This window comes from Rousettus aegyptiacus, unplaced genomic scaffold, assembly GCF_014176215.1.
Source record: "Rousettus aegyptiacus isolate mRouAeg1 unplaced genomic scaffold, mRouAeg1.p scaffold_m13_p_1, whole genome shotgun sequence".
Lineage (NCBI taxonomy): Eukaryota > Metazoa > Chordata > Mammalia > Chiroptera > Pteropodidae > Rousettus > Rousettus aegyptiacus.
Window position 1 is genome coordinate 145,420,316 of NW_023416284.1, and position 23,326 is coordinate 145,443,641.

Here is a 23,326-nt window from a genome sequence, read left to right on the forward strand (position 1 = left end):
ATGAGAGCAAGAGAGTCTTTTTTGAGATGAGACTGAACACATAGTTATAGCCGGACAATGCAGAGCCTTGTAGGATATATTAATGAATCTGGTCTTTATCCTGAGAATAAGGGAAAATTGTTGAAAGCATTGCATGGTTGAGAGGATTGAGATCTGATACATATTTTGAAAAGATTGTCCTTACTTCAACATAGAGAACAAATGGATTGGTACAAGGCTAAAGTCAATGGTAGAAGACCACGCAAGAGGCCATTATAATTATTTAGAAAAGGGACAAATGGCTTAAATTAGGGTGGTGTGGAAGAAATGAGAGGTGGATAGAGGCAGTAGATTCGGTGATGGGCTGAGTTTAAAATGAGGGAGAGGGCGATGTCAGGCTTGATTCTTAAGTTTCCGGTTTACTTAGGTGGATGACTGCTGATACCTTCACTAAGACAGGGAACACTGACTCAGTCTGTGGGTGAAGATTGTGAGCATGGTGTGGACATGTTGAGGTTCAGGTGTATCTGGGTCCTCTCGAAAGAGATGGCAAGCAGGTGGTCTGTGTGTGAATTGAAAGCTCAGAGGAGAGGTGTGGGCCCTGATGTGATTTCGTGACTCATCTGTGCCCAGGCGCTCTTAGAAGATGTGGGCATGGATGGGATGTTCATATGGAGGATGGAGTGAGAAGAGGGAAGAGCTTCAGGTCCAGTCTTGAGGACATCCAGCTCTTAATGTGTAGTTGGAGTGGTCTGAGTCTGTAAAGGAGTCAGAGAAAAAAACGAAAGTGGGAGGAAAACCAAGTGAGTGTGGTGTTATGAAAACCAAGAGAAGTATATTTCACAATGAAGGAAGGAAGTGGTCAATAGTGGCAAAGCTGCTGATGGGTCAAGTAAGATGAAAAGGCAAAAAAACACTCATTGGCATTAGCAACACGGAGGGTGCTGTCTGAAGCAGACCGAGGTGTGAGGTAGAGTGAGCAAGTGATGGCAGTGAGCATGGTGCTGTTTCCCTCCCTCGGGGGAGTACCTAGGGAAAAATGAAGAAGAGTTGGTGTTATTATCACTTGTTGTTGTTGTTGTTGTTGTTGTTGTTTTTAAGAGATCATAATGATGTGCTTAAAAGCCTATGGGAAGGATCCACTTGAGATCCTTAGGGAGAGGTGTAACACACAGAAGAGAAAAGGGATGATCAGTGGCATCATGTACTTAAGAAAGGAGGAAATTGGAAATACCGATAGAGGGGTTATCTTAATGGGAGGATCCAGAGAATAGGAAGGGTGCAGGTTTGTGTGTGTATGTGTGTGAGTGGGTGTGTGCACGCGCGCGCACACACACACACACACACACACACACACACACGAGACACCCCCATGTTCCCTTATGATGGCTTTTACTTTTCCTTAAGGTAAGAGGAAATGTCATCTATCCAGAGTGGAGTTTTCAGGATGGTGGAGAAGATTTAACAGCCTTTGTGTGTGGGGGAGGGCTGGTTGACTGGAGACATCCAGACAGTGCTAAGGGCTGTTTTCATGTTGGCAATCAGGATTTCCTAAATGGAACCATCCTGCTATTGCCTGGCTTTTTCTCACAGGGTTCGTGTTTGGGTACAAACACAAGTAAAAGAGATAATTGGGTTTATTTACTTTTGCCATACAGGTTTGGCATATAAAAGACAGTATCAAAGGAATTTAGGATATTGGCAGTAATATAATTGAAGTGGACCATGAAATCTGAGCTGGAGAAGGAGCAGGAGTAACAGAGAGGGCTGATGGAGAAAGAGCTGTCAGTGGGTTGAGGTCCCTGTGAGGTGGGGTATTTAATATAAGCAATCTGAAAATAAAACAGGTTCTGAATAAGAAATGTATAAGAAATGCTGAAGGCAGTGTAGTTACCTGTGATGGTGACTTGATCTAAGATGGGAGGGTGGGAGTGATGACATAACTAGTATGGAAGAGGAGGTGGAGGTACTGATAGTGGTCCAGGCTGGAGGCAAAGTCTGGGGTGGGGAGGAAGACTGCGAGCCAATTGCCAGGAGAGGACATGTATAACTAAACACACAGGTTCGAAGGAGCTGTGTGTGTGTGTGTGTTAAATTGAGGAGTTTGGAGGAACATGGCCTGAAAGTCGCCATGGGGGAGGAGGAAAGAGAAGATGCCATGGACAACGGACAACGAGGCAGTCTGTTCTTTGTTGCTTTTCAGTTTATGTAGTTATTATATCCTATCAGGGATTGACTTTGTAAAACAAATCATTCAGAAGTCAACTACATCATTTTCCAGACTTTTGTTCACATTAATTCAGAAGTTTCATTATCATGTCTCTCTCCCTGTCAACTCAGAATAATATAAGCAATAGGTGGATAATCTGTAACCTCAGCCTATTATTGAACAGTATCTATAATATACGTAATTGAAAAATTAAAGTAGGAAAACTCTAATAATGAAAACCTTCATGAGCACTTTTCTAGTAAATGTATAAAAATAAAATATTATTAGTATAGAAATAAATTCTTGCTAAGGCAACTAAATTGCAAGGTATCTCTAGAATGTAAACTTTGACCTATATTAGTGAATCTTCATCATGTTTACCAGAGTCCTCATAATGTGGTAAAAACTATGGATAAATGGAGAGCCAGTCTATGATATTTGAAATAATTATTAAATGTGCATATTCAAAAAATAATACCTGATGCACATGACTATAAGGTGTTCTTGCCCAGATTTCTTAAGTCTACATTTATTTATTTATTTTTTTGTATTTAAAGGTCAGAGAGTGGATTTTAAAACAACCTCTTTGTTGTTCCATTGTCATAAAAATCTTGCAATAACTAGAGATTAACTAGAGAATATTCTGGAGATTAAGTTGCTGTTTTTCAAGGAAAACATTTCGTTGTTTTTGTCATTAATTATTTTATTCAGAGGATAAAAGATGTTTAGTCACTTCACTCAGAAGAAGTCTTTATTAACTTGCGATTAAAGAGTGAAAGAATATATGTGTGTGTAGAATGGTACTGTGGGATATTTACTCTTTAGTCTGCCTTTATATGAAGTTACTAAAGTGAAATACTTTCCTTAATTTTTTTTTTTTACCCTGTGTTGTGACACCCGCACCCCCCCCCCACACACACACACACTACCACCACCACCATTGTGGAAATCCGAGGCACTGCTCGACAGACATTTTGCAGCAATCTTTATGCCTTCAATGCTGCTCCTAGGGGATCACTAGGGAGTCAACCTGAGATCATGCGTAATTGTACATTTAGGGGTTTTTAATCTAAGGGCCATGGATAACCATTAAGGGTCTCTGAACCTTTTGAAATGATATTTAAAATCACTTATATATGTGACTTTTTCATTTGATTGTTAAAGGGGTCTGTGACCCTATGGGGGTTGACTAACCAATCCACTAACACTAACCCACTGTAAATAGACAGTGCATAAGGCAGATTCTTTACACAGAGATAATTGAGTTTGATTAAATTTCTCTCCATCTCATAAAATGTCAGATTTGATATAAGAATTTCAAAAGGTTTTTCTTTCCCTACTTGATATAAAGTGCTTTGAGAAAAATTCCAGGTATATAATTTAATTTTCTCAGATTTAAAAATAAGCTGAATATCTGTTCATCTTAAACTGTTAAAATACTGTTTTTAATCAACTCTTATCTAATTCCTTCACTTGATTTATTCAGCTGTGCCTAATAGCTACCTTTTTTGTTTCCATGGTGGTTATCTAATTGAATTCATGACAACGGAAAAGTAATCGCCATGATGGAAAACAGCACAGACCTGTTTTGATGCCAGCAGTCGCACCTGGACACCATGTCCGTTTCACTGTTGCTGAATTGTTTTTCTTTGTTTCTAAGTGAAGGCCTGCTCAGGATAACAATAAAAAGTTAATTTTTATTAAGACTTACCAAGTCTTTATTAAGACTTCATGTCTCTGTGGGAGAGCCAGCTGTTCCAACCACAGAGCTGTACAGTAATGTGTTAGCCCCTCTCCAATGAGCAGTGGTGTAATGTATAGGGAGATACAGCAGGCAGGGAGGCAGAAGGTAATGTGTAGGCCCATGAACACCTCTCAACTTCAGTTTATTCATCCACAGTATAAGAGGGGAAAAGTATGTGCCTTGGCTACCTCCCAGGATATTTCACAAGAGTCAAATTCTAAACACGAAGGCTGCGAAAGCGCTCTCTGCAATGCCATTTTGGGGGTTACCCATCCCGATTCAGTTGATTTCGGTCTGATCCTTAGCTGACTGGGGGTTCCCTTCTCCTGGTCCTTGGAGGTTCTCCACTGCCAGTGGGGTGTGGAACTGTGTAGGGCAGACCATGTACAGTGAGCTAAGCTTCTTGGAGCTGCAGGAGGTTACTAGGAAGAGATCTGATCTCCTCGAGACTTTAAAGCTCACTGTTGACTTTAATTCAATGAAGTATTTATTTCTTTGCATTTATATTATTGTAAGGTAGATAGATTTCATTTTAGTATATTTAAGAATTAAGTTTTTTTGTCTTGTCTTATTTGGAAAGTAAAAATGTTAAGTCTGTTCTTCTGATTTAAGGTAATTAGAACACTGAAAATGTTTAATTTTTAATAAAGGAACGAGAGAAGAGAAAGCATGAGAGAATTCTGAGTGAAGAACTTGTCGCTGCTGTTACATACCTCAATCAGTTTTTGCCTCCTGAGCACACTATTATTTACATCCCTTGGGATATGGCTAAGTATACCAAAAGGTGGGTAGATAGTCATATAACAGGTGGTGATATTTTCCTTTTCTTGTCATGTAAAATAGCAGCTGATCTCTATCGTAAAGTAAAAGTTACTCTTTTAGTTTCCTTCGTGAACCTGCTGAGAGTCTGTTTTGCTGCTGGTGTATAATTTGAGTGCTTAAATGAATTAACCAAACTCTTTTTTGCTCACTGTTTCTACCATTTGCAGATTATTTTTTTTTGAAGTATCTAGTCATTTAAGAACATCTCTACTGCACTACTTTCCTTAAAAGTATTTGTTTCACTTTTTTCCGTTTCATTCTATCCCTGTTCAGTCACTTTCTCTGACACCTCTCTCAGGTTATCTCACTCGTGGACGAACCTGCAGCAACTCCCTAGTGTTTATAGTAAATCCAGACTGCTTCGTGTGATGTTAAAGCCTCAGCACCTGCTTTGTTCCAGAATGGAATAACTTTTTTATTCCCAGGGCCGTTCTCTTCCTGAAAAACTTAAACCTCATGCTCTGCCCACAACGTAGCAGCCAAGGTCCCGTGTGCGTGAGCCGTTGTTCCTGTTGTTCACCCACCGTCCCTTCTTTCCAGGGTGTTTTCCTGCGTCTTTTACTTGTCTAGAGCCGATTCAAAATTCATCTCATCCAAGGAACTTTCTTTCAGTAACCTTGCATTGTCTTTTTACTCATATATTAGGCATCATACAAACACTAGGTTTATTTTGACATCTCTCTCTTTTAATGTTACTGTATTGCTTTGCACTTGTACTTTTTTACTAAATCATTTTTTGTAGTTACATGTACATACACACGTGCACATACTTTCCCAGAGTATAATAAGCCTGATGTCAGGTTGGCACCATTCATATTAATTTATTGCCCAGTGTTTTCATCCCCTGCCACCTGCACTGTGCATTGTGCTCTCAGTCATTACATCGATGCGTATTGACATGACTGACTTGACTCGAGGAGTAAAGGCTTTGGGGAAAGCTCTTGCAGGGATGTAAAGTGCCAAGATCAAGGCTTGCCAATAGTTCAGATTAAGTTACAGGTCCTTCATGTCTCTGTGCACCGAATCTTCTTAATTATTGAGTATACATTATACTCTAGAAATTGTTACAATGTCCTATTGAGTATGGGCGCCAAAGATTTTTAAAATTAAATCCCCGAATATCATTACTGTACTTTATTTGCTTTAGATGTAAAGGTAAACATTAAAACTTGGGTTCTCATTTTTCTCATTCTTCATTCTCTTCTCAGCAAGCTGTGTAATGTTCTTGACCGACTGAATGTGATCGCAGAAAGTGTGGTGAAGAAGACAGGTTTCTTTGTAAACCGCCCTGATTCTTACTGCAGCATTTTGCGGCCAGATGAAAAGTATGTATGGTGTTTTAAAACTTAAAATAAATCAAGAGCTTTGCTCTTCAGATAAAAATATTCTAAATACGAGCAGTTTGTACTTAGCTGGAAGGTGGATAAATTTATTCCTTTGGGGAGACAAGACAGGCCACTCGTGCCACTCCAGTGAACGTTCACTGTGGGCGTGGGATCTCCTCGGTGCTTGTAAACCTTGACGCAGAAGCCATGGAGCCTTTCTCTCCTGCTTCATGGGATAAACATTATGTAAAATATTTCTGTAAAGTAAAAATTTCCTCAACGAATTCTACGTTCCGGTATTAAATAAGAGCAGAAAAATGTTTTCCTTCTAAACTAAATTCTAACACTTTTATAGAACCAATATTTATCATTGTATTATAGTTATTTGTTTACAAATTTTTATTACTACTTTGTGAGCTTCTTCAGATCAAAGTTCCATGGTTTTTTTTTTTTATATTATATACTTATAGCATTTTAATTTTCAGTTAACAAAAGTAGCTATAGTGGTTAAAAAATAATAATAATAATAATAACTCAAAGCAAAAATCAATCAACTATTAGCGTGTATATCTTTAGAAGTAATCCTTTGGTTTCAGTTTGAATTTTAGGGCCCCTCTGACAGGGTCCCCAAGAATACACCCAGACTCCGTGATTCACTAGAACCCAAAGAACTCTGCATATTGTACTCATAGCTGTGATTTATTATGATCAAAGGAGACACAGCAGAATCAGCAAAGGGAAAAGGCACACAGGCAAAGTCCAGGAGAAATCAGGCACAAGCTCCCAGAGTCCTCTCCAAGTAGAGTCACACAGAACACACTAATTCCCCCCAGCAGCTTGTTGTGACAGCGAATATGAAATGTTGCCAACCAGGGGAGATCATCAGAGACTCAGTGCCAGGTTTTTTTTTTATTGGAAGCTGATTGCAGAGGCAGTCTCTGCCTGATGTACCAAAATTCCAGACTCCCAAAGGGAAAGAGGATATTCATCAAAACCATATTGTTTCTAAAAACAGTTTAGACACAGTGAACTAGTCTTGTCTATTGTGAGGATGGTGGGAACCCATGTTCCCAGATGCCTTTCTGAGGATAGCACTCAGGCCTGCTAGTTAACTCTTTTCTGCACTGAACCTCAAGTAATTAAAGTAAAATATTGATATCATTATATAGTACTTAGAACATATCCCCTTGCAGTCATTAGCACATGGAGAACATAAATAGAAACATAATAACGAAGTCTGCATAAACAACCAAAGGACACAGCAAGAAATGTAATAAAATACTAATATTTCCAACAAAACAAAAACAAACCAAAAAAAAAAAAAAAAAAACCAACCAAAGGAATGTAATAAAGCTCCATGAAGGAAAGTTGGAGGAGGTAATCCTCCTGTTGAGGGGAGAAGGATAAGGCTTGAAAGATTTTATTACAAAGATGCCGTGCAATTGTTATTCATGTCTGTAGAAACCAAACAATAAATGGGCTTAAGTAAGGCAAGAGAGATTTTGGTTGAACGTGGGTGACAAAGTGCCAGGGCGCACAGGGACAAGTTCAGATGCTGCTTTCTTAGGCTGTCTTTGAGGAGAGCGTGGAAATAACCTCATCTCGGTTATTTCCATATTCACTTACCAGAAAGAAGGAAAGTAAGTAAGCAGGACCAGCTTATTATTTAGGCTTATCCAGCTCTATTACTTTATTTGATTCTTAATAAAGATTTAGTACCAAAAATGAATATAGATTATGCTATTACTTTTTTTTTTTTTAACATGTATTTTTAAACAGGTGGAATGAACTGGGAGGATATGTGATTCCCACTGGTCGCCTGCAGGTATAGATGACATTATATTACTAATGAGTAGAATCTGTTTCCATAATGTGTGATGTTTTCTCAAAGCAATCATGGAGAGACATATTGCTTATTTAATGCAAAATTATTAATCATTTGAGAATAATTTTTAAAAGCCTTACTGCTAATGTTTAACTCCTACAAAAGATGTACAGCTAAAATAATAATGGCTCGTGGATTTTTTTCTATATATTATAAATTTTATTATTGGAAATAGATACATAAACAGAAATGTGAAAAGAAGTTTGAATGACTTTGAAAAATGAGCCAAATACAATCACTATATATACTGATTATGCTTTAAGAGTGATATAGCCTCAACCACTGAATATTTGGTTTGTGCAGTAAAGGGGATAAATCAGAAAAAAAAAACACATATTTTACTAATTGGTACATGTAGAAAATGTTAGCTATGTGTTTTATCTTGTTAAACTAAAGAAGAAAATTCAAATGTTAGACTGGAAGGTGTAATGACGCTATTGCAGCAATGTTAAATGAGCAGCAAATATGACCTTTCGTAACTTAAGAAGTGTTCATCATTATTTGTTCAAGACTAATACCCTACCCACAGCTTTTCTTTTTCTTCTTCAAGAAATCTAAGTAGGATGGAAGTCATTTTGGTGATTGAATAATGATTGAGTCTTACGGTATTTCCTTTTAGACTGGTGTTCTCCGAACCAACTGTGTGGACTGTTTAGATCGCACCAACACAGCGCAGTTTATGGTGGGGAAATGTGCTCTGGCTTATCAGCTCTATTCCTTGGGGTTAATTGATAAACCTAATTTGCAGTTTGATACAGATGCAGTGAGGTAAGCCTTCTTTTCTGCCTTTTAAATGCTGGTTGAAGGAAACTGGACTTTGGGTGGTAAACACAATAGAATATATAGATGTCAAATTATGATGTACACCTGAAAATTATATAATCGTATTAACCAATATTACTCCAATAAGCTTAATTTTTAAAAAGTTTTAAAAAAGTAAAATAAATGCTGATAATGACAGAAAGCAAACCTAATTAATAAGGACTTTTATGAAGTTGTTTCTTCTTTTAGCTTCTCAAAAATTGCATTGCTAATTTTTCAAGTTAATTCAGTAATAAATATTTCTATTAAAGACTTGAATGCTGTTGCTATGGTTCTTGTTTGTGTGTATGTTAATTGTCAATAAACACTGTGTTATTTAGATAAATCCAAAGTGTTTTAAATAATTTTAAACTACTGGGTTTTTTTAGAAAACAAGTCCAGACTACATTAGAAAAGAAAAAGTAATGTGCCCTCATACATTTTGAATTAGAAATAGAAGACATATAAAAGATTGATTCTTCGTTAAAGATTGTTTTCTTCACTGTCCATTGGTTCCATGGCATTGGGTAAAGTACTATTTCTTTGACATACAACGATAGCTGTTATTGATCATCTGAGATGGTCAGAAAGGCTCTGTCAAGGGAAGTGGCCAGATCCACGGATAACACTGCCCTGGAAGTCTTTAACAGGCACTTAAAGAAACAAGTTTCAAATGTGTATTTCCAGGAAAGAATATGGTTTGTCTGTGGTCAGAGCATGTCCGTTTTTCAAAAGGCAATTCAAAGAGAACAGAAAATTTTGTCATGGGAGGTAAATTGATCTGGTAGGCTGCAGAAAGTTAGGCGTATTCTAATAAGCATGGTCTGGCTTTGGTGGGTTATCTTTTTGGTACCTCTGCTGCTTTTTTAGTGCTTTCTGTGATTTTGTTACTCACTAGACTATTACTATAAAATATATTTTGCATTCATACTTTAAGATGTTGACGAGTCTATTTGAAAGGACAGGTTCAGAGAATTCATAGTTGTTTTGAGTTTGTGGCTAAGTGAATAATGTGTGTAATACTTTTTCTAAAATTCTTTAATGTCTGTGTTTCTTTTGCTTAGGTTATTTGAGGAACTCTATGAAGATCATGGGGATACCTTATCCCTTCAGTACGGTGGTTCTCAACTTGTTCATCGTGTAAAAACCTACAGAAAGATAGCGCCGTGGACCCAGCACTCAAAAGACATCATGCAGACCCTGTCTAGATATTACAGCAATGCTTTCTCAGGTAATTCTGCAATATTAGTCTTTTCTAAGAGTTATTCTAAAATACATTTTTCTTCTTCTACATGTACTTTTTTTTTTTTTTTTTTTTTAGCTATCTGGCTAAGTAAAAATCAAAATTAAATATTTTAGAAGTTTAAATAAAATAGTCTTTCACTTAGAAGGTGTTTAATAAACATTTCTTCAATAAGTGAATCAACTATATTTTAAATAGGGAACTTTTGCATTTTGCCACTCATAATTGGAAATTTTACATAATACAAAGTACTTTGATTCCTTGGCTTCTGTTTCCTGCATTTCTGCTTGCAATACATAGAAATGTTTGAAGGTGTTGAATTATTTTTTTTAAAGTAGATTCACAGTCTTAACAATTGTCCAAGAATGTAAATATGACTGATTTTTTAATATGTCAGGTAGAAATGAATGACAACATAACACCAATTATTTTTTTATTTTATGACTTATGGATACTAAAAATAACAGGTTAAAATGGCACTTTTTCTGCCTCCATTCTGATGGATAATTTCCAACACAATAGATATCATAAACCAAATTGATTATGAGACAAATCCCTTGCACAGAATTTACGAAGAAAGTGCTCAGTGACTGATCCCATGACTATTAGCCTCTTGAACCAGAACAAGGATAAAAATGTTTACAGAATATGGAGAAGAAAAATTGGTAAAGAGATTCTTTGGAGTGAACTGTTGCCATGCCGTGACTGTCACCACCTCTGTTCCTTCACCTCATGCCTAGAGAGAGAAGGCTTCAACAGGACTCTGGTAAAGCTTGACGTAGTGTCCTATTGTCGGAGGGGCCCCATGGAGCTATTGGCTTTGGATCCCTGTGTAGCGAAGCTGAAGTGGAGAGATGAGCGAAGGAGGGGGCTGCCATGTTTGAAATGGCCTGCCCTCCGAGAGTTGATTAGTCATAGGATCCTTGAGTGTTTACTGGTGACCAGATGTAGGCCTCTTGGGGGCGGGGGGAAGAGGGTGCTGGCATGGGATTGGCCTGAGGGACCCTAACAGCAAGAACCAGGAAGAGGTGATCACTGGATTCCTAAGGAAGAGTTGCAGGAAACTGACTGATATGGAAGGATGCATGTGCTCACTCTAAGGGAATTGCAAGAGGGTCCCCAGTGAGGGGGACCCCTGAAGCGGGCACGAAAGCATGCACAAAAGAGTCATCTTTCAACATTTTCCGTACCCAGAGAGAATGCAAAGCTAATTTGCTATCCTGCTGTTTGTGTTAATTTTCTATGCTGTGTAACAAATTACTAAAAACTTAGAAGCTAAAAACAATATGCATTTATTATTTCACATTTTCTGTGGATCAGAGGTCTAGGCACAGCTTAACTGAGTTCTCTGCATAGAGTCTCACAAAGCTGCAGTCAAGATGTCAACCAGGATGTGGTCTCATCTGGAGGTATGACTAGAGATCAGGAGCCACTTTCCCACTCATGTGTTGGTTGGAATTCAATTCCGTGCAGTTCCTTGTGCTGTAGGACCACAGGTAGCTTGCTCTTCACAGCCAGTAAAGGAAAGAGTCTCTAGAATGAGTCTGCTAGTGAGACAGTCTTATATAACATGATGTAATCTTGGGAGTGACATCCCATCCCTTTGCCATATCCCATTGCTCACAAGCAAATCATAGATCCCAGCCACACACAAGGGAAACCTGTACAGTTTTCTAGGGTGCTGTAATAAACTAGCACAAACTGGGTGACTTAAAACAATAGCAATTTATTATCTCTCAGTTCTGGAGGCTAGAAGTCCAAAATCAAGTTTTTAGCCAGGCTCCTTCTAAAACCGTTAGGGGAAAATCCTTACTTCTTTCTAGCTTCTGATAGTTTGCCAGCAATCCTTGTTGTTGGCTTGCAGCTCTCTGCCTTCATTGTCACATGCCCTTCTTTCATGTGTCAGTCAAATGTCCCTCTTGTAAGGACACCAGTTGTATCACATTAGGGCCCACCCTAATTCAGTATGACCTCATCTTAACTTGATGTCTGCAAAGACCGTATTTCCAAAGAAGGTCACATTCATGGGTTTTGGGAGTTAGTACCTCAATATACCTTTTTGGGGAGACACAGATCACCCCAGAGCAGAGATGTACATGTTACTTTTTCATAACCATCTTCTGTGTTTTAATAGTACTTGCTTTTTAAATCAAGTACAGCTGCACATTCATTATCTCTGTCGTCTGGTCTTATTAAATTACTCAGTTCTTAAGTATTGATAACTGTGGTGTGAAGACTGGAAGGTAGAGATTATAGAGGCCATTTAGAGTCCTCCGCATCACTAAGACCTTCCCTGTTCACAGACTGCAGAGAAGTCAGAAACTGGTTGGCAGCCTTCTGATGTGGGAAGGAAGTGCACAGCAGGCCGAGAGGTTCTGCGTGGGGTGGCCCTGCCTACAGTGAGTGACATCCTGTCATTCACTCCATTCCCATCCTTTATTACTACTCTCCAGGCACACCGATCTTCTCACAGTTTCCTGAATAAGTTAGGCTTCTTCTGCCATAGGCACCTTAATCCCATGCTGTTCTACCCACTGGAACACATGACTGCAAGCTTTTCCTAGTTAATTCCTAGCCAGCCTTTAGAGCTCACTGTACTTTTCCTTCCTCGAGGAAGTTCCTCCAATTTTTGTTATTGTAGAATTCTGTACTTTTCCTTTGTAGCACTTCGCATAGTTAGAGTTAAATCATTAACTGTGCAATGAACTGTGTTGCATGTCTCCCCGACTCCCCATCACGAGACCAGAGAGCTCCCCATACAGCTTGTTCACATATGGTGACCCCAGTGCTTTGCACATAGCAGAGTAAATATATGTGGAATGAATTAATAAATGCACAAGTTAATTTATTGCCTAGGTCCTACTCAATTCTTCCTTTTCCCCAAATTAAATAATTGGTAGAACTAAGTATGGTAGCCTAATAACATGTAGCCTATCAATGATGCAATTAGGCTGCTCAAATCATTTTTTTTTTAGTTCACTGAGAATTATACGCATTGTACTAGTCTGGGTAAGCTCAACGTAAGAGTCCACTGTAGACCTTAAGAGTATTTATATATTCCTCTTTATGGGTTTAGGAGCTTAAAAATCAAAGTATTTTAATTTGAGCAAAACTTAAAGAGTTAGGACAATAGAATTTAGAAATTCTGGCCAGTTACATGAGTTTAAATTCTAGATTTCTAAGCAAAAGTATTAAAATATTCCTGTCATCCTTTATTATGCCTACTGCTCTGGTTAATATTAAGATAATAATATTATTGATGTATACCAGTTGGCTATAATGCATGTTGGGAGTTATTGATGATTATCAATAGCAAAAATCGAAATTACAAATAGTTTCACTTGTTTTTACAAATTAAGAGTGGTTTTGAGATTATCTCTTTAAAGACATCCTCACTGTCTATGCTTTATTGTCATACAAGTTTCCTAGGACTTCTGCCACAAAATACCACAAGTCTGGTGGCTTCAAACAGCAGAAATGTATTGTTTCATAGTTCTGGAGGCTTGAAATCAGAAATCAAGGTGTTAGCAGGGCTGTGCTCGCTCTGCAGGCTCCAGGGGAGGGTCCTAACTTGCCTCTCAGCTTCTGGTGGTTTCTGGTGATCCTTCTTCGCAACTGAAGCACTTTAACTTTCTACCTCTGGCATCACATGACATTCTCCCTTAGTGTCTATGTCTTCATGGTGTTTTCCCTGTCTTTCCCTTCTAACAAGGACACCAGTCAAACTGGATTATGGGCCCACCCTAATCTAGTATTACTGCATCTTAACTCGATTATATCTGCAATGACCCAATTTCCAAATAAGGTCGTAGTCACAGATTCCAGGGCTTGAGACTTCAACATATTTTTTGAGGGGACACAATTCAACCTGTAATAGTCGTGTAAGTCATGTGCCAACAGACACATATTCCTTGGGGTGTGTGTTACCATGAAAAAGATTTAAAACTGTCCTGATGGAAAGGGACATCCACTCTTCTGCCCTCCCGCCATCGTTGTCCCTCTAACGGTAGTCGTTATTGATACTTAAGGACCAAGTAATTTAATAAGACCAGACGACAGAGAGAATGAATGTGTAGCTGTACTTGATTTAAAAAGCAAGTACTATTAAAACACAGAAAATGGTCATGAAAAAGTAACATGCATATAACGGAAAGGCAAAGCAAAATTATGCACAAATGAAAGAGGAACTACTATGACAGGAGTTATTTTATGAATAATGTGGCTAAAATAGACTTTTTTGAGAAGCATGGTATCATTGGGGCGTACAACTTATTTTTAAATTACAATATTATATAACAATAGTATATTTATGGAACCATTTTCTTTAAAGCACTAAGGATAACTGTAAAACTTAGTCTCATGTTGTGCCTATAGGTAAGTGGGAGGACACTTGATTTTAGGTTGTCAGGAATTTTATCATTGGTTTATATAGACAGCGATGCCATGTGAGCAACCCACCCGATTCCCTTTTAGTCTTAAAGCTTCTTAAAGCTTCACATGTTAGCGTGCTCTGGGTCTGTCTTAAAGAAGCATGTTTTGGTTTCTAATGCAACTGGTTACATAGTTAGTTGGAAGATGCCAACAAGGAAAAAAGAAGTATCTAGGTACTTCAGATGTTAAGAAGAACTTTGCAATTATAATTGCCTTAAGAACCTTATTGAGCTCTAATATTTATTTTTACATTTACATTTTGGTAAGCCTGAATTTTTTTTGGTGAAGCTTATTGAATTTAAATCCTGTTATAAAAAAGAAAAAAAAAGATAGGATATTTCTACCAGAAAATAATAGATCTGCCGTATATGTACATACAAACATACATATATACACACATGTACGGTTTCAATATAGTGAGTGTGTGTATACATATTTGGAGGGGAATCATACCCTCCTCAGAGTTCTAAAAAAATAAAAGAAAAAGAAAAAGCTCACAGGGTAAAGACCTTAAAGCTCACCATGCACAGAAAACAGACAGTAATTACAGAAAATTGTCAAGATAGCATACCCAGCATTGTGATTGTGCTATAAGATAGAGGAACAGTTTCTTTTTCCTTTCCGTTCACCATTGAAAGAGGGACATGTAAGGGAGCATGCTGAGCGTTTAGTTTATCAAGAATAGGAAGATAGCCTTCGAAGGTCATCCTTCTAGCAGTAGGTTTAGAGTGAGTTGTGTTTCACTATAGCAGAAAGAAGACAATTGGAAAAATGTTTTTCTTTTTAATGACATTTTAAATAACATTAATAACTGATTAAAATCCAAGTATTCACCTCTCCTGCAATTAAATGTGGCAAGAGAAAAAGTTGTAACTTACTACTTTCAGTTTAAACTGACTGAAGTTCTCCAAAGGACTCTCAAAACAGCCCCACAGTCCTACTATATTCTCCCACTCTCCAAAATGACCATTTTGTACCTGTCCTCTCTCCCTAAACGGACAGCACTCCAGTCTCAGCTGATGACCTTGCTTCACACTTTGCTGAGAAAATAAATCATTGAGGTGAACTCCCTTTTGTCTTATAACCAAATGCAGAGCCTGTCTTCATGGGCACCCATAGTTTCTATCTGATATTGTATGACAGTGGTCGGAGTGGCACTGCCCCATCTTAGGCCAACCCTCCATGGTGCTCTTACTCCCATCCCTGTAATTATATGCTCGTTGGTGTACATCATCAGTTTCCCCCTACTTAGTCTTTTCCATTAGCATAATAGCACATCTTAGTGTTTTCCATCTAGCCTTTCCTTCTATCCTTAGTCTCACATATTATTTCTCTGCATAAGCAAAACCCCTGAATGAGTTATGCACATGCCTGCTTTCTGTCTTATATCCTGTTCTCTTCATCTGCTTCGCTGGGCATCTGCCCTGTCATGCCACTGAAACTGTGCTTGCCAAGATCACCAACAGTCTCTCCACATTGCCAAATCTCAGTGGTCACTTTCTGTCTTTATCTTAGCCTTTCAACAGCTTTTATCACAGTCAAATAGCATTTCTTTCCGTCACTGATTTCAGAGGCCACTTTATCACAAACTTAATGTAATATTAGAATAATTAATATTCTACTTCTGAAATAAAGTTTTTGGCAGATTAAAAAGAATTGTTGTAGTCAAGCCTGATCTATTTAAATACCATGCATAGTAAAACTGGTTAGTGTTTAGCTGTTTGAATGGAGTTTGGTACATATTCTTTTTTCCTTTGAAGCATAAGTTCAGAAATAGGCAATTATTTCATCCTACAAAGAACTTACTTATTTTAACCCCTTGTTTATATCCAAAGTACTACTGTCTTGCTGGGGGCAATTGTCTTATTTATAGTCAAAAGGAGCCAGGAAAAGATCTTCAAGCTCATTGGGCCTTATAGTCCAATCTTATAAGTAACCATAAGCTCCATATGTTTTAAGTTATAACAACAACAGTACATCCAAGAAGTCTTCATTATGATCCTTTGAAGGAATATTCTTTATTTGGTTATGTTTCTCATATCCTACATTTTATCATCTTTGTTAAAATTAAAGGAAGCCACTATTAGGTTTAAAGGATGAAAGAAACTCCTTGAAAACATGGCTTAAAAATAAAAAGCTTCTCTAGATACTATTAAGATATTTTGAGGTACTGCGTAGATGAATTAGTAAGTGCCATTAAAGCTATTCAAGAAGCATAAAGAATGTAATTACTATAAAAGCAGTATGTTTACTGCTTATATTTACTGCTTAATAATGTCCGCATCATTTAATACTTGATGTTTTCTCTCAACAAATAGCAAAAAACAAATGGCCCCCAAATATATTCAGCGTAAAACACATGTATATGTTAGTTTTAGCCTAAAAGTGCTGTTTTAATGGAATATTTTTCATCAGAATATTAACACCTCGAATACATGTTTGATGTACCATATTTCATTTATTGCTTTTGCTGAAATGACCAAATAGCCCAATGAGAACAAGGTTGCTAATTTAAGATATATCTGTGTTCACAGTGGCTTTTGGAAGAAAATTGATTTTATGATGCTATCTTATTTCAAAAAGCAGTCATTTCTACTGTGCTGTCTTTTGAGTTCTATGTTCATTTTCAGAAAGAGCTTATTATTTATATTGTGGATGTGTGTCCCAAACTTGAATACATAGGGCTCTGAGACAAGAATGGAAAGAAGGAAATGGGGGAACAGAATGAAGGATGCTGGGGAGGAGCTGGTACAGAATGGGAGAGGTGGTTTATGAGACCACTTCAGTGCTTACTATCATTTTTACCAAAATTTAATTAGGAGAGGAAGAGGAAATACAATATATATATAGTCAGTAACTATTTTGGAGTGTTTGAATGGTTAGAATAAGGCTGTTATCTGTGTGCCCGCTCTGCCTTCATTATCAAACACAAAAGAGAATGGGACATGTCCACAGCCGAGCGGGTATGGGGGACAGAAAATGTTGTAAACATATTCTCCGCTAAAGACATGGAGAATATCTTTTCAAGGATTAAAATGGAAACCATGCTAGCCAACTCGTTCAAGGTTGTGCAACAAAATATGGGTAGGAATTGGATTATTTTATTTGTCTCTAATGTCTCTTTTTGTCTTTTGTAATACAGTGGAGATAGATGTATATGTTTCAAGAAAACTAACAAATTGCGAGAATGTTTTCATTCTAAAAATAAAATCACTAGGGGTTTATGGAAGTTCTTAAAGATTTTTAAGAGCCTCTCAAAATTAAAGAAGCAGCTTATATGCACTATCCTCTGTATTATGAGAGGTATGGAGTGAAAAGGAAATTTTTTGGAGAAATTTTAAATTCTCAAAATCTTGGTGACTGTTATAGATTTGTTTGTGTATATGGCTTTTGAAGTATAAATGCTGTTATTTTCAAAGGTATATTCTATGAAATCACAGTTGTACTCATTCTCCTGAGAAAACATTCTTCTGACTTGTATATATCAGTAATAGATTTCCTGAAATACATACTTTTGCTTTTTAGATGCTGATAGACAAGATGCCATTAATCTCTTCTTGGGAGTCTTCCATCCCACTGAAGGGAAACCTCATCTCTGGGAACTCCCGACAGATTTTTATTTGCATCATAAAAACACCATGAGACTTTTACCAACAAGAAGAAGGTATTTTTCTTCCTAGTCTACTATGTAAAATCAGATTCGATGTCATTTTGAAAATGAGATGCTTTGTTTTTGGAGAGATAATCACATATGCTAAAAAGTAATCAGATTTCCAACAAGTTTGCTATGAGGAATTAGAATTGCTGATGCTCTGATAGTAGGTTTGGGAAATTGTCATTAACAATTGGTGTTTTGCATTTTCCATAAATGTTTCAGAGCTTCATCATTGAACGTAAGTTATAGCTCCACTAAAGCAAACCATTAACATCGTTTGTGAGCGCTTCCTACAAATGTGGAGCTCTAAAAAACATCTAGCTAACATTGAAGGGACCAGTCTTTGGTTTTTCAGGTGTGGTGTCTCAGCTGCATCACTTTGGAATCCCAGTGTTCTTTCCTCCAGGAAGCACAACCGGCTCTTGGCGACACTAGTAAAGAGGGAACCAGAGCAGTAGCCTCAGTAGCAGACACCCCTGCCACTCAAGTTGGCCTCGAGTTATATAGCCGAGGCACGCAGTACTGGAGCTTTTTTGTAGAAGTAAAAAGAAGCTGGTGTTACATCCTCATTTTCTTTAAAAAAAAAAAAAAAAGGGAGGGAGGGAAGGAGGGAGGGAGGGAGAGAGGAAGGAAGGAAGGAAGGAAGGAAGGAAGGAAGGAAGGAAGGAAGGAAGGAAGGAAGGAAGGAAGGAAGGAAAGGAAAGGAAAAGGAAAGAAACTGAGGTACAGAGAGAATGTGTCTTGACTAAGATTATTCAGCTAGTTAGCTGACTCAGCAAGAATTAGCTACAAACCCGCTACTGAAAATAAAGTTTTATCGAAGTAGACAGTATGACTTTCTCTGTTGATTTGTTTTCTGTTTTTGCTTTTTTCCCCAGAGTGTCAAGAATTCCAAAATTTGGTTAATGGTATCAACAATTGGTACCACTCATAAACAGTACTTACAGATACTGTAAGATAAATTTCAATGTTTTATTTTGGACTTTCTAGTGTCACCCACCATATACTAATTATTTTGATGACAATTATAATTCTCAGAAGAAATGAACAATTTATCTAGAGGCAGTAACAGGACAAGAGCGTGGGCTTAAGGGTTGTGTAGAGTTGAGTTGGAATTTATGCATGCATGACCTTAGATCTGTTACTTAACCTCTGGAAATATCATTTTCTCATCTGTAAAATGGAGACGACTATGCATACCTCAGAGGGTCGCTTTGAAGAATGAGTGAGAAAATGTGTGGGAAACACCTGGTAGGGTCTGACACAGAATATATACAGTCCCGAAGACACCAGGCTGTGGAGAGACCGCCTCCAGTTTTTGCCTGTGTGACCCTAAGCAGGTTACATTACTGGTCTAATTCTCAGTTTCCACATCAGTAAAACCGAGATAATAATAGTATCTAACTTGTAGATTTTTCTGAGAATTAATTGAGATCATAGTGAGTCCAAAAAGATATTAGTATTGTTTTTATTCTCTAAGTAGATTACATCTAGAAACTTAGTATTATTTTATCACTTATGATATAAACACTTTATTATGTATTCGCTTATGTTTCCTAATTTGGCGACCATCCTGTTTACCAATGATTTATTCTGAAATAACATTTTTATTGAATGATAATGGGGAATAAACCTAGCTCTGCTTAGAGTTCATCTAAGCCAGGTCTTCTTTAGGTAACTAACTAGTACTGTTACTCAAAGTCCTACATTTATTGATCAGTTTAAAACCATGAATTGAAGCTTTGTTCTGAATTAGGTTACTATGTCATACATCATCTAGATGCTATTAATTGAATCAGTATTTATAATGCCACCAAGATGTTCTTAGATATTAAGCATTAATTATTTCATTGACTCAGGGTTGAGAGGTTTCCTGGTTCCACTCACTGTCTGATGTGTGAGTTCTTTCTCTGTCTGCCCAGGGAGAATTTTTCTGGTTTATGCTTGACTGGCCCTAGTTTGTCCACTCCGAGAAAACTGGTTGAAAAGGCAGTTGTTTCTGACAGTTCACTTTCAGAATTCTTCCTCTTACCATGCAGAGATCTGCTTATCTGTAACTTTACCTACTAATCTTAGTTCAGCCCACTGAGACCTTAAGAACATGATTTTCTCATCCACTTGATGGTCTTTTTTAACTATTTAAAGATAAGTTCACACATTCTCGAAATCTCATCTCCTCCAGGTTAAATAGCCCCACTCTCTTTAGTTGTTCTTCATGTACTATGGTTCCACGTCTCCTTAGCATTCAGAATGCTCTCCTCTGTATGTATTCTAGACGATGTCAATGTTCTTTTTCAACTCTGGTACCCAGACCTGGGTCCAATAATAGAGTTTGGTCTGATTTGTGCTAACTGTTGTGGGACCACTGAGACCATTATTCCCCTTGTCCTGAGTACTATATTTTTATCATTAAGTATAAGATTACATTAGCTTTTTCAGCAATGCCATCATAGTGTTAACTCTGAGCTTCCTGTCTATTAGCACTCCCATCTTTTTAGCATGTCCTGCTGCCATGCCTTATCCATACCATTCTTGTCATGCTTATACATGCTTTGCCTGCTTCCAAAAAAGAAGTATTTAAATGTGTATCCTTTTTATTAACTATCTCTAGCTTTGTAGTTTCTTCAGATTTAATCAGCTGGGCCATCCTGATCTAATACAAGTCCTTGATGAAAAATGTTGAATAGAATGGGGTAGCTGGCAGAGCCTTGTGGGATACCACTAGACCACAACTTCTACCTTAAAATTGTTTCATAATTTTTGGTTGGAATCATTTCAACAGCTGTAACTTACTACATTGTCATCACTCAACTGTACTGTCATTTGGCCCCCATTTATCTTGTTTAAGTCCATATATATGTTATTTCGGAGGGCACCTAAGTTAGCTAGGGAAACTTAACAGTCTTTTTTAATCTCCCTAACCTGCCTTTGTGAGCCAGTGGAACTGGGCACTCTTAATGCTAGGGACTGAAAAAGAGAAAAACACTGACTTACTAGTATTGTGTGCAAAAGAAAAGTGACAACAGCTTGCATCTCCCTCCTCTGATCCCTGGTTCCAAAGCAGATGTCTGTCCTAGTACATTTGTTACTCTGGATAAATGTACCTGGTGGTGAAGTTAATGAAGATTCCACCTGCACTGGGCTTACTCCTCTCAGATGCTCTCTTCCTCCATCCATCAGTTCACTTTCCCCAGGGCAGATAGTTCTGGGCTTCTTTGCTTCTGAGGCCCACTTAGAGGAGTTGGATTTTTAAAGAAGTATTGTTCAGTTGCTTTGTCTTACTTAGGGAAATATAGTTTAATAATATATATATATATATATATATATATATATTTTAATTTATGGCCTAGTCTCAAATCACTAATATAGGATTATCTCAATTCTTTTTCTCCACCTGGTACATTCTGAGTAAAAATAATTTTTTTTTTATACTGTTTTCTTTTTTCCTAAGTAAGCTAATTGTGAGTAGCATTCTTTAGGAAAATTCTTATATACTAGCTGGAACCTTCTCTACTTCCTCCTCTGCTGAGGTTATGTCATCACAAAATAGAATTTATACTCCTGCGTGCTCATGTGTGCATGTGCGCATGCTCTCGTGCTCACACGCGTGCGCACGCTCTCGCTCTCTCTCACACACACATACACACACACGCGTGCGCACGCGCGTGCGCGCGCGCGCACACACACACACACACACACACACACACACACACTTCCTCTGATCTGATAGTCTGATTCTTATCAGAAAAGAAAATGAGTTTAGCCTGGTGCGGCTTGTTTGAGTAAATATATGGATTCGTAGAAGTCACTGGTCATTTTTTTTAGGCTACTCACAACACATCTCTAGCTAATACTCAGTGCTGTTATCTTGCTGAGATTGACATTATGCTCATTGATGTATAGTTTTTGGAATGTATCACCCTCTCATTTTTGAGCATCAAGACTTCATTTGCCTATTTCCAGTATAAGTTCCATTCTTCACTATTCCGTCGAAAGATTACTGATCTCAGCTGAACCAGGACACCTGCATGCTTTTAGAGATGCTGTACTGCTTCCTTCGGTCTCTAGAACATTCATAGTTTCCTCTTACCTTCTGTTTTTCTCTTTTCAGCATGAAACTTATTGTGGCTGGTGAAGATAGAAACAATGCTTGAATTAAGTAGCTTGGCTTTCTCTGTCATTATTTTCAACATGGTACTTGTAACACATAGAACAGTGTTTGACACACAGCAGGTGCTTAATAAATGTTGAAAAACTCATGAATTCACCCCAAGAAGCAGACATCTTTTTTCTCTTCTTTTCATGCTTTAAAGCCTTGTTATTCAAAAAGCAGTCTGAGGACCAGCCTCTTTGGCTTCACTGTGGGGTGGTGGGGGGAAGCTTGTTAGAAATGCGGAATCTCGGGTCCCATCTGCTGAATCAGAATCTGCCTTTCGACAGGATCTCCAAGCAATTCATGTGCTCACTAAATTGTCAGAAGCATTGCTCTGAAGCATAATTTCAGTCTCAAGAAAAACTTTAGAAGCCTTTTTTGTTATCATGACACTTCCCACCCCCAGTTCATGAGGTTTCACTTTTTTTTTTTTCATTATCTTTGGTTATGTATTCTTCTTGCCATCGCTAGGAGAGTTCTCTATGTTTCCTATTTCATTTAAATACTTCCCCATTCTTCCTAATTGGCATTATTTAAGATTTTAATGTCAGCATTTTATTTTTAGAAAGCCTTTCAATTATTTAAAATTATCTTTTTAGCATTTTTGTCTTAGGCTCTTTTTTCTGAACCTTTTGAAAATGTGTTTTTTAAAAATTTTAATATGTTTTTTAAACATTTTGATATGATTTCACACCATTCCCCTTCCTAGCTCTCGTGAACTTTGAGATAGCATTTCCCCCTAAATACCTATTTCATCAGAATTCAATTTAGAATTGGATTCAGTAATCAGAGAGAAGGTGGTTCAGGATTCTTTCGGATTCTCTGCTCATAGCAGATAAGCATGGTAGCAGAAATCCAGATGATTGAAATTCCCTGCCTTACTCTGACTGGCCTCTCTGATCAAGTAGTGAATACTTGCAGTTAAAAATTAATGGGTTTATACTATTTTCTGAGGGAACCTATTTTTTAAGACTATCCATTCACTTAATGATTTTACTTAACTATTTTAATTAACTATACACACAGACTCACATACATAGAGCAGAGTAGAAAAGGTGATCTAGATCTCGGATAACTAC

General features: G+C 37.6%; 1 protein-coding gene across 2 annotated transcripts in view; it reads left to right on the plus strand.

Annotated features, from left to right (window-relative positions):
* FIG4 (FIG4 phosphoinositide 5-phosphatase) overlaps window positions 1-23,326 on the plus strand; it is a 98,157-nt gene that overhangs the window by 33,900 nt on the left and 40,931 nt on the right. For both annotated transcript variants that reach the window (XM_036220900.1, XM_036220902.1), the window contains 6 exons: window positions 4,583-4,716; window positions 5,963-6,079; window positions 7,859-7,904; window positions 8,584-8,732; window positions 9,830-9,996; window positions 17,965-18,103. In XM_036220900.1, coding sequence (XP_036076793.1) covers window positions 4,583-4,716; window positions 5,963-6,079; window positions 7,859-7,904; window positions 8,584-8,732; window positions 9,830-9,996; window positions 17,965-18,103 — 752 coding nt within the window. The remainder of the gene's footprint in view (window positions 1-4,582; window positions 4,717-5,962; window positions 6,080-7,858; window positions 7,905-8,583; window positions 8,733-9,829; window positions 9,997-17,964; window positions 18,104-23,326) is intronic.